General features: G+C 43.1%; 1 protein-coding gene across 1 annotated transcript in view; it reads right to left on the reverse strand.

The window, feature by feature from the left end:
• Positions 1 to 5,539: 5,539 nt before the first annotated feature.
• LOC113563847 (acetylcholine receptor subunit alpha-like 1) overlaps positions 5,540 to 17,996 on the reverse strand; it is a gene marked incomplete at its 3' end in the record, with an annotated part of 35,112 nt that continues 22,655 nt past the window's right edge. The window contains exon 2 of the mRNA XM_026976366.1: positions 5,540 to 5,749. Coding sequence (XP_026832167.1) covers positions 5,540 to 5,731 — 192 coding nt within the window. The remainder of the gene's footprint in view (positions 5,750 to 17,996) is intronic.

The raw sequence follows: 17,996 nt of genomic DNA on the forward strand, positions 1-17,996 counted from the left end.
GCGATTTTTTGCAAAATTTGATGATGTTACCCCTTACAAAAATTGAAAAAAAATAAAATTTTTTTTTTTCTAATTCCACCTAAAAATTGATAAAAATACTTGGCATTGATAAAAAGCTGTAAGAAAAAGTTTTTGGTTATGCCTTTATGAACATTTTTACCAAGTTATATCGAATAGCCCTTCAAAAAAAACGAATTTTAGCCAAAAGTAGTTTTTTGGCATTTTTCGTCAAATAATTATCAGATTTTCGGCCAAAACTTTGGAAATATTCGTCCAAATATCGAATGGCATATCTCGATGAACTTGTATTAAATCCTCAATTGATTGAGTTAAAATTGGTAATTTATTTTTTGCGATTTTTGCAAAATTTGATGATGTTACCCCTTACAAAAATTGAAAAAAATAAAAAATTTTTTTTTTTCTAATTCCGCTTGAAGTGATAAAAATATTGGCATTGATAAAAAGCTGTAAGAAAAAGTTTTTGTGAGGCCTTTATGATCATTTTTTACCAAGTTATATCGAATAGCCCTTCAAAAAAAAAACGAATTTTAGCCAAAAGTAGTTTTTGGCATTTTTCGTCAAATAATTATCAGATTTTTGGCCAAAACTTTGGAAATATTCGTCCAAATATCGAATGGCATATCTCGATGAACTTGTTATTAAATCCTCAATTGATTTGAGTTAAAATTTGGTAATTTTATTTTTTTTGCGATTTTTTGCAAAATTTGATGATGTTACCCTTACAAAATTGAAAAAAAATAAAAAATTTTTTTTTTTCTAATTCCGCTTGAAAGTGATAAAAATAATTGGCATGAGAAAAAGCTGTAAGAAAAAGTTTTTGTGAGGCCTTTATGATAATTTTTTACCAAGTTATATCGAATAGCCCTTCAAAAAAAACGAATTTTAGCCAAAAGTAGTTTTTGGCATTTTTCGTCAAATAATTATCAGATTTGTTGGCCAAAACTTTGGAAATATTCGTCCAAATATCGAATGGCATATCTCGATGAACTTGTTATTAAATCCTCAATTGATTTGAGTTAAAATTTAATAATTTTATTTTTTTGCGATTTTTTTGCAAAATTTGATGATGTTACCCCTTACAAAAATTGAAAAAAAATAAAAAAATTTTTTTTTTTCTAATTCCGCTTGAAAGTGATAAAAATAATTGGCATTGATAAAAAGATGTAAGAAAAGTTTTTGTTATGACTTTATGAACTTTTTTGGCCAATTTATTTCGAATAGGCCCTCGAAAATTACGAATTTTAACCAAAAGTAGTTTTTTGGCCTTTTTCGTCAAATAATAATCCGATTAAATAAATTCAATATCAATTTGATTTGATTTTCTAAGCACATTTATGTAAGTTATAATGGACAAAACCCTAACATATCCCCATATTATCTGGCTCATTCCTAGACATCTCAAGGGAAGCTACTGAATCTGCTCCCTCATATTTCTTTGCACGACGTGGGAAACTCATTAAATGCGGGGAAGCTCAATAGAAAAAATTAGAAAACGATAAAATTGCGGAATAAATCACTTAAGCGTTGAAAAATGTAATTAACGACAGAATGATAATGATGCGGCGTAACTTGTTTCTCGCACTTCTTTCCGCCGCAGAGTCTGGACCTGGAATCTTTTGTAGGATGGGGGTGGAAAACCTCAGGGACCGCGGCAATATGTCGAGGCACGCAGTGTTAATAGATTTTTCCAGCCACGCAACCCAGGCTGGCCGACTCACGGATCCTTTATCCTGGCTTCCCCCGGTAATCACCCGCTCAGAGGACTCTTAGTCCTTCTGTGGACCAGACCAGAACAGAGCAGAGCGAGGCAGCCAGCCCGTGGAAAGGTCATTAGGCGAGGGCGACGCGGAAAAACCGGCAATAAAACGACAAAGCCAAGAACCAGGCACAATGACTAAGAAAGGCGATGAGTACGGCATAAGGAAGAGATAAAATATGCGGCATCATGGGAGCGGGAAAGCCGAAGGATGTGGAGGATGCGAAGGACACGAAGGGAAGCTGAGCCGGTAGCCTTTATGCTTTATGTGGGGCATCCGTTGCAACCAGTGGCAGAAAGCGGAGCACGTTAAAAAATGGGGAATTACTCAGTTTCAGTAACAGTATCTAAACAGAAAGTAGGGACAGATTACTTTAAATTTTAGCTATGAGCTGGGCTTTGGCATTTCATTATTTATTTACTTTTATTTAAATTCATTCAACCTCCTTTTATTCTTAAATTAAGTAGCTAGAATATTATTTGTTTTGAGCAATTTCTTTCAGTGTGGCAAACGCATCAGCACAGGCGTTGCGCCGCAGCTTATCTCATAAGAAATTGAGAAATTTGCAATCAGGATGCCGACTTCCAGAGTAGTTGTAGTAGTGGTTGTACTTGTAATAGCGGAGGTCCTCGGGCAGTTCGCACCTCGGATTGTAATTGGTGTTGCTTTTGTCGTTGTTGCACGTCTCGCCTATTCGCACTTAGGCGGGGGCAGCGGCAAGGATACAGGACTCTCCCCCAACACGATGCAGGATATACAGCATTTAAATAGCTCAAGCCAACTGCTTTAAGCAGTCGTCCTGCAGCAGGATTTGCATCCTCTGTGCGGGTGTGTGTGTGTGTGGGTCTTTGTGTGTGTGTGACAGGTTTACCCACTCGGGGGATCCGGATACCCAGTTCTGGGCAGGAAGAGGATTGCCCGGTGCCGTGCCCATGGCTTGCCTCACTGGGCTTGTTTGCAATTTAAATCGAATTTCCTGTGTGCAGTAAATAAACTTTGCAAAAGGCATTCCACTCGGCACACAAAAAAGTGTCCTGTGACCACAGGAGCAGCCAGAGCCGCCTTTGAAAGGCGGTGTAAGCTGAATAAGCAGTAAATTAATTTCCGAAAATATCATGAAATACTGGCTTATTTCAGGAGGTCCTTTCTAATTCCGACAATTGGTAGGGGGAAAATGCAAGAGGTCAAGTTAATGCACTTTGGAAGACTCTAACGTGTACCTTGGGTCAGAAAATGTACCATTTTCTGTATATATATTTTTTTTTGTTGGCACCAAAACCCAATTATCTATATATATAATTCCATTTTATTTTACATTTATATTGGCCTAGTACAAGGAGCGCTTGAGATACCTTCTCCTGGTATTTCCAATTAAATTGCAGCTCTGTAAATTCCACAAGCCCTATGCAGCACATTTATGTACCTCAAATAGAATGTGAAAAGTTAATTTGGTTGGGATTGCAACACGAGCACACAAAAGGCTTGGCTTTCCCAGTTGAACACAACCCAATTTCGGTCTCCGTTTCAATTTCCCCAATAATATGTGTAATTTATGGTCAACATGCAATTAACTGGCACGAAAATGTGCAACATTTGCCATTTGAATGCATTTTGGGCGGCCAAATGTAAGCCGCTCTTGCAATGCACCTGCTATTGTGATGGCCAGCCAGAATTGCCCTCCTCGGGCTGCATATACAGTGTGCCTGTCACCTGGTCGAGCAGCAGTTATGCAACTAATAAGCCCAAGCTACCCGGAGCCAAACTCAGCCGTGGATCTGGTGACCGAGGAGCAAGCAGATGGAAAATTGCAAATTTCAAATTCTACGGCCAAAACGCACGGCTGCATTGTAGCAGCCTCCACATACTTTTCAGCCTCCCCTCTCTCTCTCTCTCTCTCTCCCTCTCTCTCTCTCTCGCTCTCTCCCTCTCCCTCTCCCTCGTCCTTCTGACAGTTGATTGCAATTTCCAGGAGAACAGAAAAACAAAAAAATGTATACAAGCAGTGATTTCAGTGCGGAGAATTTACAAGCAATTGTATGCCAATAAGGAAAAGAAGGCAACACGTGTGTCCCACAACAACAGGACCAAAGGGGGCGTGGCCGGGGTGGTTGAAGTGGGCGGAAAACGTGGACTGCCACTAGTGGACTATTGCAATAAAAGAAATTCTGCGAATATTTCAAGCAAGCCAGTCAGCAGTCAAGCGCACACAGGGCGGCTGTGCGATATTTCTCTGCACCAGCAGCAGCTCGCACACACAGAAAAGCAATTTCGATATAAGCACCTTATGCCAGATGGCCAGATGCCCCACCACAGTGGAGTGGAAGCAGGCGAAATGGCTTAAAGGGTTGATTTAGCCAAATAGTTGTGCGGTTTTCTGGTGATTTGGAAAGTCGATCGGACCAAATAGCAACTCTATATTGTTAAAAAGCTTTAGCAGTGTAAGAAATAAATTATGAAGATACATAAAAATAAATCTACGCTAAGAAATGGATAACTCAAGAAAACAAGGATGTTCTCCATACTTCCGTGCAATCCCAACAACAGGCCAAAAGAACGATTTATCTTACAACTCCTTTTTTAATTAAACCAGATTTTGCCGAAGCTTGGTGCCAATGTGCATTGGTATGACTCCTTCTGCATCTGACTGCTGCTGCTGCTGCTGCTGCGGCTCCTGTCCTGCATGTCCTTTAGTGGTCTTGGTGCTTAGCGCGTGATTTATAACAGCAGGGGAAAAAATAGAAGCCAAAAATCCGAGCCAAGGAACAGGCATCACAGGGCAGCAGGCAAAGAGCAGGAGCCAAAGCTCAGCAGAGTAAAGGGAGCCAGGGAGCCAGGGAGCCAGGGAGTTGGAACAGAGCTACTGTGTGGCCAACAGCACGTAACTGTTAGCCGCTTCCCATTTCCGGCTGTCATGTGCAGCCACAGCGAGCAGAAGATTGTGCTCCATTTGCCTGGCCAAGCCGATCTGGCCTAGCTGCAATTGCAGCCAAGCTCCTCGGTATTGCCACGTATGCATATACGTATATTTGATATAGGTAAGCCGGGGTGTTGCTTAATTCAAACGTCGATGCCCTAGCAACTGGCAATTGCATAGTTAATCAAGAAAACAATCAACTGGGCCAAAAGCCATTGATTTATTATGCAAACAACCAGCAGCGGGACAATGAAGAGTGGGCTGGCTTAGTTGCCTGGCTTTTTAATCGCCGGGTAAACAGTTATTAATTGTGCGCCGATTGTTTGCTGCGGCTTACACAAATGCCGTTTCCTACTTACCGGCGTTGCGGGGCTTTTGCGAATTAATCTGTTATGATTGTCATTTGATAAGCTTATCATGGAACCACGCCGCGGGATGGGCACACTTGTCAAACAAATGGATTGCTCAGTTTGGGGCATTGTTTGCAGCGCTTGTCTGCCAATTGGCAGACTATTTGGAAAAGGGATCAAGGAGCTGGGAATGTTCTCTCCAATTAAAACCATCAATCTTTTGATAACTTTCCAAAATCTTGGTTAACTCTCTAATGACGCTTTAAGCACTTGCAGCTTTTAAATTAATTTGAAAAAAGAACCAGCTTCGTTGTAACTCTTATTCAACCCTGTTTAACCCCGGACAAAACGCATCCTGAACACCCCTGGGAACTATAAAATTGAAAGTTTTTCTGTTGCGCGGCAACTAACCAGACACAAGCCCCATTGATTTATGTGCGAAACGTGTTATCAGAGGTACTTTGCTGCAAAAAAGGGTCACTTTGCCTAGCACTTACCACATCGATCAGCTGGGAGAGGCGCAGACCCATCTTGACGGTGAGGCGGTCCGAGTTGTTGCCCACGGGTCGGATGAGGCGATTGTAGTTGCTCAGCAGGTCGTCGTAGAGTCGCTTTGCATCTGGGTTGGCCAGGCCGCCGGTGGCAAAGTGTAATGCTATGAATACAGCTGCGAATAGCACGCTACCCATCTTAGGCCAGGTCCAACCCTGGTGTTGGAAATAGAGTAAAAATAAATATGGAAATAAGTTGCGGGTAATGTCTTTTGCCAGTGCGGATTTAGTTCGGCTTGCATTAGCATTATTTCAGTATAAAACATAAAAACTTTCCACTGCAATTGTGCGAGTGCGAGTCGTAAATTTTGCTAAAGTGTCAAAAGTCTTGGAGCTTTGTTCCCTTTTGGGGCACCAGTAGCACCAGTAGCACCATCGTGCAGCCGTAAACACCATTTAATCTTTGGCTCAAACACTCAAGACACCATCGCAAACAAGCATGAGTATGTGTGTGTGTGCGTGTGTGTTTACGTGCGTGTGTGTGTTGGAGCATCCTTCCGTTTCCGGCGTCCCCCTGCGCTCCACGTTTTTGTTATTGTTCAAGCCCGGAGTCCTGCCCACACAATTACCCATATACTACACATCACACACCAGCCACCCACTCAATATGCGTTTCTGCATTTTATGCATAAAAATCCCAGCGTTATGCCAACAGACATTCTGAAGTGCTGTCGTGTACAGCTACATTAGGCGCAAACAAGCAATTATTATCAATTCCTGGGCATTCTGGCCAATTAGAAAAGTGGCCAAGAAGCAGAGATGCAGAGAAGCAGAGAAGCATAGAAAAAGGAACGATATATGTGTACCAGTAAATATTGACCCAAGTAATTGAGACAAAAGCAATAACTGTTTGCTTGGGCAGATATAAAACTGAAATATTTGGCAATGCAACTTTCATGTGGCACAAACAAGGAGTATCACACTGCACACGAAGTAAATGGTTATCTACATATATTTACATATTCCTGAGCAGCTCGATCAATTTTGGCTACTTCGGCTAACTCGGAATGGCCACTTGACCAAGTGGTTTTATGCCGACTCAAGATTTGCCCAAGCAAGGCTACTGTAACTTAAGACTTGAAACTTTTAACTGAAAAACTGTATACTTAAAAGTTTGTTATGCTTAGTTTTAGCCTTTTTCCTCGAACTCCGCAAAAGTTTTTCGCAAAAGATTTTGTGTGTCAGCTGGAAAAGTTTTCCATAATTTGATGTGCACATAGAAAATCGTATGTGATGAATCTGAGGGAGCGAAAAGGAATGTCCTCGGCCAATTACATTTATCAATTTGATGGTTTGGCAACGAGGCTAAATTAATTATGCTAATTTAATGTGTAAATTGTTCGTAATTTGTGCATTGATTCTATAAAAGTGCGGCTCTATCTCGACCCAAAATAAATCAAATCACACACCAACGTCTGCATAATTCAGCACAAAACACGTGTCACTGACCGCAGAGCAGAGCAAAAACAGCAGGGAAAGAAATAATAATAATAATATTAGCCGGGAAGGCAACATGACATGTACACAAAATGGCGACAGGACAACGAACAACCGAACAACGAAAATGGCTGGCATAAACAACGACAACGAAAATGAATGTCATTTCGAGGGCTATTTATGCGCCTCTTAGTTGGCAGATTATTTCATTTTCATTTCCATATGACCATTTATATTTATTTATTATTTATACTCCCTCACACACGCACGCACACCCAATTTTTTGGCCACAATTTGGCTTGCTGCGGCTGTCAACGCTGCGTATGCGCAATATTATTTGCTGACTATTTATTAATATGTACTGGGTGTCAGCTGTGTGTGTGTGTGGGCTTGTGTGTAAACTTTTCGTTAGAGCACTGCTCACCATAAAAACCAGACGATGACGTGTCCTGCCCCGAAAATAGCTCGCAAAGCCATTAATGAAAAATGTAAACTGCAAAACTTTCTCATTGAATGTTTGCTGGCTTTTTTGTTGCGAGAGTTTTAGAAGGACTACGATTGCTGGTCGACTGCACAGTGGACTATTATTCAGTATATACTCATATCAAACATGCATATTAATTTACACGTTTCTCTTTAAAGCATTCAAGCCATATGTAAAATATAGGTGAATATTTCTATAAAACTATAGCTTCAGAATGCCTTTACGGTTCAGTAAAGTTCCCGTGTACACCACTGTTCGCCAGTTTAATTACACAAATGTTTCTTCTCCATTTTGGTTACACGGAGTTGGCAGGATAATGAAGCCAAAAAAGTGACATTGACTGCGGGCCACAATTTTAATTGCAATCGGAAAAAGAACAAAAAACATAGATAGAGGGAAGAGTAGAGACCGGCTTATTGCGGAACGAGCTTGATTTTAGCACAGGCAGGACAAATTCTCAGCTTTTTCGAAAGGGGATCTGTGAAATTAACGCTCGGTGCTTCATCCTCATTTGCGGGGATTGAAGTCCACTACGACCGCGATTAAGTGCAGCAGAAGCAATATGAGCAGCGGTTCAGGTTCCCCGCCAACAGCAGAACAAATTGTTATGTAATTGCCCGATGTATATATATATATAGACGAGATACACAATCCACTGTAACACTGCCGCACAAAGGCAAGCACCGGCATCCTGTTTTCCCGCTTGCTTCCATTTTATTAGCACTTGTTGGTCGCCGGAGGGGCGGAGGAGCGGTGCGGTGGAGCGGTGGTGGAATATAAAAATAATAAGTATCAAAAATAACTGACCAGCTCTATGGCCGTAAAGAGAACGAGACGGACATTGAATGCACTCGACGTGTCCGACGGTGGCTATAATTTCAATCACTTCCCCGGCAAACTGAAACTGCAGCAGGAGCAGCCAAAATGTGGCATTAAAAACACTCGTAAACGTTGCAGGATCGCAGGACTCAGCTGAGCTGAGGGGTGAATTTTAGTGTATCAGCTTCTCTGCTCAATTTTTTCCCTTGTGCTTTTCCACCCGTTTGAGTGCAGCGGGCGAAATTGCAGCAAATATTGAAAGAGAAACTATTTGTTAGCTAGCCGTCAATTTGTTCGTAATGAGCTGCGGCTGAGTCCAAAGTCCAGGCTCTTTGTTGTTGGCCAACTTTTGTTGCTGGTGCTTGTGCTGTGTTGTGCCACAAATGAAAATGTCTTTCAGCGTGGTAAATATTTTATGTCATTTCTGTGCTCGTCTTTTGTGCGCTTACTTGTAGTTGCCTGGGTGCTTTATTTTTGTATTTTTTCTTTTTTCGGTTTTTGCTTCCTTCACTTTGGCCCGCTTGTTGTTCCCTTTTTCTTTTATTTTGTTTTTTCTTCTTCCGCTGGCATTTTTAAGCGCCAGTAAATTTTTTAGTAGGCAGAGCTGCGCAGAGCAACCGCAGCAAAAGCAGCAACAATAACCAAGTGAAGCTCTGCCGGAAACGCCGTCGACGGCAAAATGGCTGGCGAGTCAACTTCCGCTTGCTGTATGTGAGCTGTATGTGTGTGCGTATGGGTGCTCTGGGTGTTGTGGGTGCTGTAAGGGTGTGGTGAGGGTGTGTGCTCTGGGCAGAGGGGCTCCTGCAATTTTCCAGTCGAGTTCGTTTTTCATTTCCGTGTTATTTGTTTTGCATGTGCCACTTCGTCCCTTATCCCATTTCTTTGTTACTCCCACGCCGCCTTTTTCGTTGCATACTTTTGGGCTGATATATTAACATGGCCGCAACGGCAGCTGCCATTTTTGGCATTGTTGCTGTAATTGCTTTTGTCTCTGTGCCCCCGTAATTGAATTTCACTTTTCCCCCTTTCAAAAAGACCCGTCATCATCGCACTTAATCCGTTGGTTCCCCATGCGAATCAACTCGTTTCTGTGCCTGAAAAAGTTGCACTCACAAAAACAATGTATACAACTATAGTCAAGAGTTCTGACCATTTATTCTTTGCAACTGCTCATATTGAATTAAATGCCATACATTTCCACTACCGTAATTAGTGTTTATTTAAGAAAAGCCAGTAGTTGTATTAACTTTCTTTGGGTACTCGAATTCCCAGCCCACTAAAGCCATTCGAGTGTCTAATTTATGCAAATATGTTTTATATAATTGCAGTGGCTTGGTCCTTCGCATTGATTGGCCTGTTATTAGCTGGCTGACTATCTGGCTGAGTGCATTTTTCCGAAATTATGTAAATTTAACTGAGAATTATGTGCAGAATCAGATGCATGCATAATTTATACATATTTTGAAGTCATTTCTTGGGCAATGCTAAAGGGTGGAGCTGTGTAGCTGTGCTCGGAAAATTCATAGCCAAAAGCTAAAAGTGAGCACACAAATCGAATGGGGGAAAGCTTCAAGCCGGGAAGGGAAAAGCCAAAGGGATAGATGTAGTAGGAGAGTTGTATAATCAAAGGAGCGCGCACACACACTGCCGTAATTTGGCTGAAGGTAGTCCAAAATACCTGGCTGAGTTTTTTGCGTGTACTTTTTGTCGGGTAAAAGTAAAAGCTGAAATTTTGTTATTTGAACTTTTGCTTATGAGCGCCCTCAGGTAGCTTGTTAAACATTCTTGGGCTGCCTACATATACACAAATTTATATGGAAGTGTGTGTACATGTTGTGTTTTTTTTTGAGAAACGAGAGGCAAACTTCAACTTGAAACATGAAAATTTGCATATGATAAGCAAATAAGCAGATGTATGCAAGGTAGCTGGGCAAAGTTTTATTAGATTCTTGATTCGTGAATGGAAAAGGGCAAATCGGCGTTGATGGCACGGGTAGCGCGCTTTTGCGGCTTCTTCTGGCCAACGGAGGCTATGAATATGCGGACCGAAAACCTTTGGAAATATGCAAAGCATTTGAAAATTATTTTTGCATAAATAAAGTTGATGTAGTCTCTTGTGTGTGGCGCGCCAAAGGGTTGCAAATGAGCTCAAACATCTGAGCATTAGGTCCAAAGAGGCTTACCAACTATGTACCATTGCACAGTCACTTGAGCAGCGCAAATGATGTGCAAATGTGCGTGAACCGCACACAAATGGTGGAACTAAATCCGTACAATGCGGCGTATGCGCAATATTTAATTTCAAGTGCTGCGAGCTCTCACACGCACGACACACACGCACCTAGACAAAGCTAATTTTCGCTCAAACTGAGGGTGAGTGAGTGTGTGTGTGTTGCGGAGCGTGTGTGTGTGTGGGGGGGAGGGGGGGAAGCATGAAATGCACTTGCTTTCACCATCAGCGCTTTAAATAAAATATTAGCATTTATTGCCTTCTGCACTCAGCGGACTATTTAGGCGGGTCGGGTGGATGCACAGGTTGGCCAGGATGCGCAGGATGCGGGGTGCTGAGATGGAATGCCGAACGGGAGTCGTAACTTGCCCTAAGTGCTATGCAAAAGGGTTGCTGCCCCCATCCCAGGTGAATTACCGCTGCTACTCCTGGCGAGAATCCGGAAGCTGCAGCATCAACAGCAGCGGCGTTAATGTCGCCGGGTGACTGCTGCATTTGCCGTGTCTCTTAATTTTATTGGAAAACCCATTAGCCACTTCAAGTCTTCAGTTATTACCAGATTTTATAAAGTATTGAACTAATTTGGTAAGCTATTAGGTGAACTTCCTTTCGATTAATATTTCTGTGTAAGAATTTATTGGGAAAGATGAGATGTTTGATTATGATGTATCTTCCTGATTGTCAAACGTTAATAAAATCAAATGCTGTCCCCTTGAAACACTATCCACAAGTGTGGTAATAGATGCGAATCCTCTATGCTACTCAAGCTAACTTATTCTGCCAATTACTTAACGGATGATGTGTCCAACTCGAGTGCAAGCTTCATCAGTCAGCAGGGCCAAAAGCAGGGCGTTGCTGCGGTTAATTTGGCTCAAAGCCACACAAATTGCTGGCAGTACAGCAAGTACTTGCAGCGTGAATTCGCAACTCATACAGGAGTAACCAGTTCGTAAGCAGCGAGTGAGCAGCGAGGGGGACTCAAATGCTCGCACTTAAACCAATTGAGCTTTAAACGCCCAACTGACAGGGGCAACAATGGCAACAGTTTCAGCAACATTTACCAGGACTCGGGAGCAGGACAATCGGCAGAAGTGACAGCTCAGCTGGATGGCGGAGACACAATGGGATATGGATATGGATTGTGCTGGAAATGCATCTCACTTATGGCCCGTTGACTCCACTTTGAGAGCCATTGTGTGTGTGTGGCAGTACTTGCATTATCCCATCTGCTTATCAATAAACAGTAGTTTCCGCTGAGTCGCATGAGTGCCAAACTGTTGAATTCACTTTGCCGCCGACTTGCGAAACTGTATTTCTCCTGAAGGACACGTCAATTGGCCAGGGACACAGGTGCGAGATTATTTTGAGAATTTTTCCGTGCTTTATGGCCAAAGTTGGGCGGGTATGTTGGCTCATGCGAAAGCTCTTCAAGCGCTTTTATTTGGCCATCAAAAAGTTTCATACGCCCTGTTGACCGGGCCGAGTTAATTATGTTTATGCAATGGCATTTGCATAAGAAAGAGCAAAAGAGCAGCCAGATGAGCAGATTCCTCTTCGCTGGACTTGTGGGTACATCAAAATTTCCGACTTCAGGATCAGAACAAGATGTATGCATAATAGCCCGAGGTGTTAATTTAATAAACGAATTACGAAAACATGAAGTGCCCGAGGCAGGAACTGAAATGTGACGGTTAATGCTAATTCTCAGACGAGATATCCTTTGCATAATGCCAATTTTAGATGGACAATTATGCTAAGTAATTTCGAGATGACAAGCTTACTGGGGAGGCTATTTAGGAATACGGAAAGCAAAATTATAAAGCGATTAAATCCGGGCATATCATTATTTTCTCAAAAATCCGTCAAAAACAAGGCTGATGAGCTAACATTGCCTACTATAAATCCTAAAAAAATGTTCACTAGTTTCTTCTCTTATTCAATCAATTGTGTGACCATTAAAATGTGATATGTACCAGTACTCATCTAAGTTTACTCTGGGCACGTTATTAACAATCCAGCTAAATGGGTAGTTCCTGCGGCAGTTGATGCTGTCAAAACTGCAAACATGGCTTTCATGGCTGCTCTAGGTAATTCCGGCAAAGGGTGATTTCCCTCCATTCCCGGCAGCGCAGGATCTCTCGAGGAATAGTTTTATGCACGCAGCTAAAATTTGTGGCATACTTTCTGGGGCCGCCAGAGAAACTGAAACTGCTGCTGCTGCCGCTTTTGCTGCTTTGGCTGCTGCTGGTGGAGCAGCTAACAACTGAAGAATGTTGGGACTTGCGGCTATGAAACAGCATGCCAAAAAGCAAATAGACGCCGGGGTTTGGGGCTGGGATCCTGCCACGCCTCGAAACTAGCAAATATGTAGGTTGCCACCACCTCCTCCTCCGCCTCCGCCTCCTCCACCGCCTGCTCTTCGCTGAGGGGCAGCTACCCGTGAACTAGTTTCGCGTTCGCTTTAAATTATCTTTGATGCGAAAAGCGAGGATGGTTGGGGCTGGGAAACGAATTGCCGCAGGTGTCAAAAACACACAGACAAAGTCAATTTGCGCTGGCAGACGACAGGACATGCCGGCGGATGGGAATGGTTTGGCTAAGGGAATGGGTGTGGTGGCATGGGTGTGGGTGGGTAGTTTGGGGTGGGGCAGGAGTGAGCGTAGTGGCGGTAAGCGTGTGCTGCTCATTACGCGGCGCCTTTGATGTGCAGCAAGCCGTCGTAAAGAGCCGGCAGCAACAACAAACAACATTACAAGCGCCAAGTGGCCCGCTTTCTGCTGGCTGCTCTCTGATTATAATCATCATGATAAGTACTCTATATACCACGTGCCACGCCCACTAGTTGGCTGCCTAACAATGGCAAGCCGCAAGCCACCGCCAGCCATCCCATTTGATGTCGCATTTACCGCAGCAACCGCCCGCCGGCGACGGGAGGGGAATCCGAATGGCAACGGGAACGCGAACGGGAATGGTAATATATCCCCCTGATTTTGGGGTGGATCCAGGGCGAATTTAATGTGCACCTGCACGACACACAGCGCCTCGTGTTTATCTTTAATGCATACAAATAATGCACAAACTGCAAATGCTGATGGCAAGGGCGATGGCGATGGTGATGGCGATGACGACGACGGTGGCACCCGCAACTGGCAACTCGACACGCCATAAAATCAAGACACACGACATTTTAGAGCCGGCAGCAGCAATATCAGCAGGAATATCTGGCAAATTGGGGAAACGCCCTCACCATCTAATTCAGGCAAATGGGCTAAGCGATGCACTGAGAAAAAACACTCTGAAAATCCCATGACAACTTTGTGGTATTACTTCCCTTTCATATAATATTCATCATCGAATGTAACCAATAATTAAATTGCTATAATATTAGGCTGAACATTACTGGCTTTCTAAATTCTTTGAATTATTAAATAAATTAATAATGCATTAATACAATTTTAATGCAACAAGCGATAGGAAACCTATTTATCCTGTTATCCCTTTTTTGTATGTGAAATGAAGCATGTGAAGCTCTAGGAAGAGCAATAAAATGAGTTTCCGCCAACAGCTCTTTAACATCGAATAGCAATCCGAGGCAACAAAACTTTCATAAATTTCGACAACTCTCATCATCTTTCAGGCAGTGTCAGAAGCAAATTGATAGTCCCAGTTCGATTTTCAGCACTAGGAAACAAAGCACAACCGGCTGTTGGATTGACTTTCACCCATTTTGATAGATAGATAGAGAGATGTCCGTGGCGACCAGAGGAAAAACAATGCCGACAGCTGCCAAGGCCTGTCAATATTTCAGAAGAGCGGCTACATTAATCAAACGAGTCCGAGTCCTGGGCTGCTCGTTCACCTATTTCGAGTGATTTGGGCAGAAATAATTGGCTGTATATGTGAGTGGGGCATTGGCCAGTGGGATTGTGTAGACCCCTTGCCAATTTCTGTCATTTGATATGCACAAAAGATTTATGAGTTAATTAATGTAGCGAAGTGCCCGTGGAAGCGGATTCGTTGTTGAGCATGATTAATGCGTTCATCGTTTTTTGTCGCGACCGGAAGCGGAAACGCAATTGTTGCTGCTACCGGTGTGGCTTAGCATTAAAGTCTCGACAAAGTATGCTCGTTGCATTAAAGTGCATCAAATTGGGTCAGCTGGCTGACGCGTCTGCTCCACTTGGTAGTCGTAACTCATTCATAGCTCATAAACGGTGCTAATATTGAGTGTCGATTTTCCACCACACTGGCCCAGGACATTGCACCAATGTCTCTCTTTCACACTTTCCCCCTTTTCCCCGCCATCTGCGTCGCTTTTCTCCAGCTTGTGTGTGTGTGTGAGTGAACAATGCAGCTGTTTTCCTCGGCTTCTACATTTTCTGCGACCCGCTTTTTGTGCAATGGCGCCGAGGACTACGGTCTACCAACTACCGACTGTGGAATAAGGACTCAGGACAACGGACTGCGGCGGCAGCTGGTTCATTACGGAAGCCAGTATCCTGTTAATAGTTTAACATAAACTGTGGTAAAAAGTGCACGCCGCCTGCCGTCGGTTTTATTGATTATCCTTGCTGCTGCAGGACACTTACACTGCACTCGCTGCTGTGCTGCACCGGAAGTTGACACACTTAGCGAATGGCGGCCGCCCTCAAGATGGCCGCCGCCCACCGGATGGCCTACAAAATGGCGGGCAATTCATAAAAAAACCACATCGTCGAAGTTTAAGCAGCGCTTCAAAATAAGTTTCAGCACTGCTTCCATATAACCCTTACCACTAACTCTGCATTTTGTATCTATTTTCTGGCACACACACTTTCACGTACCAACTGCAGCGTCATAATTCATCTTGGTCTGCTGGCCCTAAGATTGCGATTCTATCGGTGGACAGGAAAAACCTACATCCCTGTCCTCGGATAGCAGATTCATATACCCTTTACTACGAACTGAAATGAAAGTTGTGTTTGGCTAGGAAAATCGGAAATGTTGTTCAATGTTCAATGGACTTTGCTATCTGAAGGAATAAATCATATTGAATTTAATGATTAAACACCGAGTTCGTGCATTTTCAGCTAACTGAATATAATTTGTATACCACCACTTTTAAGGGATATTCCCCGTCGAAACCATTCCATTCCATAGACTGTTCAACTTATTTTTTGTTGCGCCACATGCTTTGGACAACCATAGTCATAAATTTAAATCAAACCATCTGACAGGCGACCGAAGGCGATTGCAAATTTATCTATAAGAAGGGCCAGACAGCATTTGAAAGTTGGACAACAGATGTCCGCTGTAAAATTATTCCTATTTCTTGGCCACGAATGTACATAGCCAGAAATGTATATAAATGATATACGATAAATAAAGGTTTTTGTGGTGGAAATGTAGGTATATACGCGTATCTGATTTATTCGCCAACATTTTGGTGCTTTGACTAATTATGTGCGGAGTTTTTGAATGCACAATTGATTGATTGATGGATGGGTTTGTTTGGCGCTCATTATTTGCAAAATTGATATTGTAAAACAGATGTTTCCGCTCCCACTTCATTGTTATTTAATTACCCCCAAATGCGGAACACGAAGTTTGGCGCTTGATTAATGTTTGACCATCGCTCTCGCAGCTCGCCAGTATTTCGCAGGTAGGAAATGAGCGATGCAATCGATAAATGAATAAATGACAGCTAATTAATCCAAGCACGCACACACAAACACAATCGGATAATTATTGTACTGCCAGCACGCATTTTCCCTGTGTCCTTGTTGCATTTTAAACGCTTTTCCATTCGCCACGAAGGGCGAAAAAGTGAAAAGCATTAAAAATTCATTAGCATTCAACTGACACGGCGCATCGATATCCTGCGATACAATGCACCGCCAATTAGGCAGCAGATCGATTTCGATTTTAGCCATCATTGTCATAGTTTCACTCCGGGCATCAAACTGGCCAGAGCCCCCGGCCAAGTGAGCTTTATTGACTTAGCAGCCATCGTGGTCGCTTCATGCTCGGTTGGACACCAGATACTATTCGAGTATAGCAGATACCGGGTCCTTAGACCCTGAATAAAATGGACAGCTTGAAACACCCACAACAACTGCCATCTGGATGTGGATGGGTATGTGGATGGGTATGTGGATGTGGCTGTGGACTCAGATGAGGGTGGATTGGTGGCTTGAGAGGAGTTGCATGCGGTCTGACTTATGCATTGCCACGCATGAATTATTCAAATACTATGCCCATGCTATATATGCATAGCTGCGAGCTAGATGCAGAAATGAAAATGAAAACGAAAACCTAGAGCAAGCAAACCAAAACTCAAACAGCATAAACTGCAGCCACTGGAATTGGATTGAGTTTTCTGCTGCAAATGCAACTGAATTTGCAACTGCAACTGAGCTCTGGCAAAGGGGGCGGCAGCGAGTGTGGGCGTGGCCGGCCAGAAAGTCACACACACAGCCACACGAACGAGCAAATGCGACATGGTGGAACAGAGTTATGATGGAAAACATTGGAATACATAGCCCATTTGAACGCAAGGTTAGCAAACCAACATGTTCATTTGAAGTTCGTGTGTGGAGAATGCAAAAAATTCAATTTCTCTGCGAAATCTGGCACAAATTGTGAAAAATGGGAAAAGTAATGAAACTGGCACACATAACGGGTGCATAACCAGCCACAAAAGCGATTACGCCAACATCCACGAAACTGCCATTCAAATCGAGAAATACCCTCGATTCCACTAGCTTGGAAACTAAATTATTACACAACTTTTTGGCAAAGGCAATTTGATAAATTGCCGAAATCGCTGCAGAGTCTGGCTAAAACGAAATGATGTGATTCCGCAGCACTTAGCCGACTCAGAGCCCCGCATATTTGCTCAACTTAATGGCTAAAAAGCAACAGAAGCGCGTAGTTCGATTATTTAATGCAAATCCAATGCATTGTCAATCAGCCAGACAGACTCCTCATCTGCTCATCCGCTCATCTCCTCCTCGACGGCACAGTTGGCAAAGCGATTTTCAATTTCCAATTTCAAATTTCAATTCTATGCAAAGTAGACGATGACTATCCATCCAGCCATCCAGCCATCCAGCCATCCCCCTGATTCCATGAACAATCGGGTGTATGTGTGCCAACTATTGACACAGAACTCTCACTCACACGCTCATCCAGCCACCCATACAGCCATACAAGCATACAACCATACATCCCCAAGAATACACACACACCATTGCATGGCAGAGCACTTGAGCAAATAGCCGACTATCCGAGTAGCTCAGGAGGTGGAGGCATACGAGGATGCGAGCGACTCCCGGCTGTTCCGGCTGCTGAATTCGCTCCAATTAATGCTGGAATTTGTGCTAATTTTGATAAAATGCTTTTCTCAAGAGCTCTGTGGAATGAGTTCTCTCTCGGTTTCAGGAATTAGATCA

The sequence above is a fragment of the Drosophila erecta genome, unplaced genomic scaffold (assembly GCF_003286155.1).
Source record: "Drosophila erecta strain 14021-0224.00,06,07 unplaced genomic scaffold, DereRS2 tig00000003-arrow-arrow-pilon, whole genome shotgun sequence".
NCBI lineage: Eukaryota > Metazoa > Arthropoda > Insecta > Diptera > Drosophilidae > Drosophila > Drosophila erecta.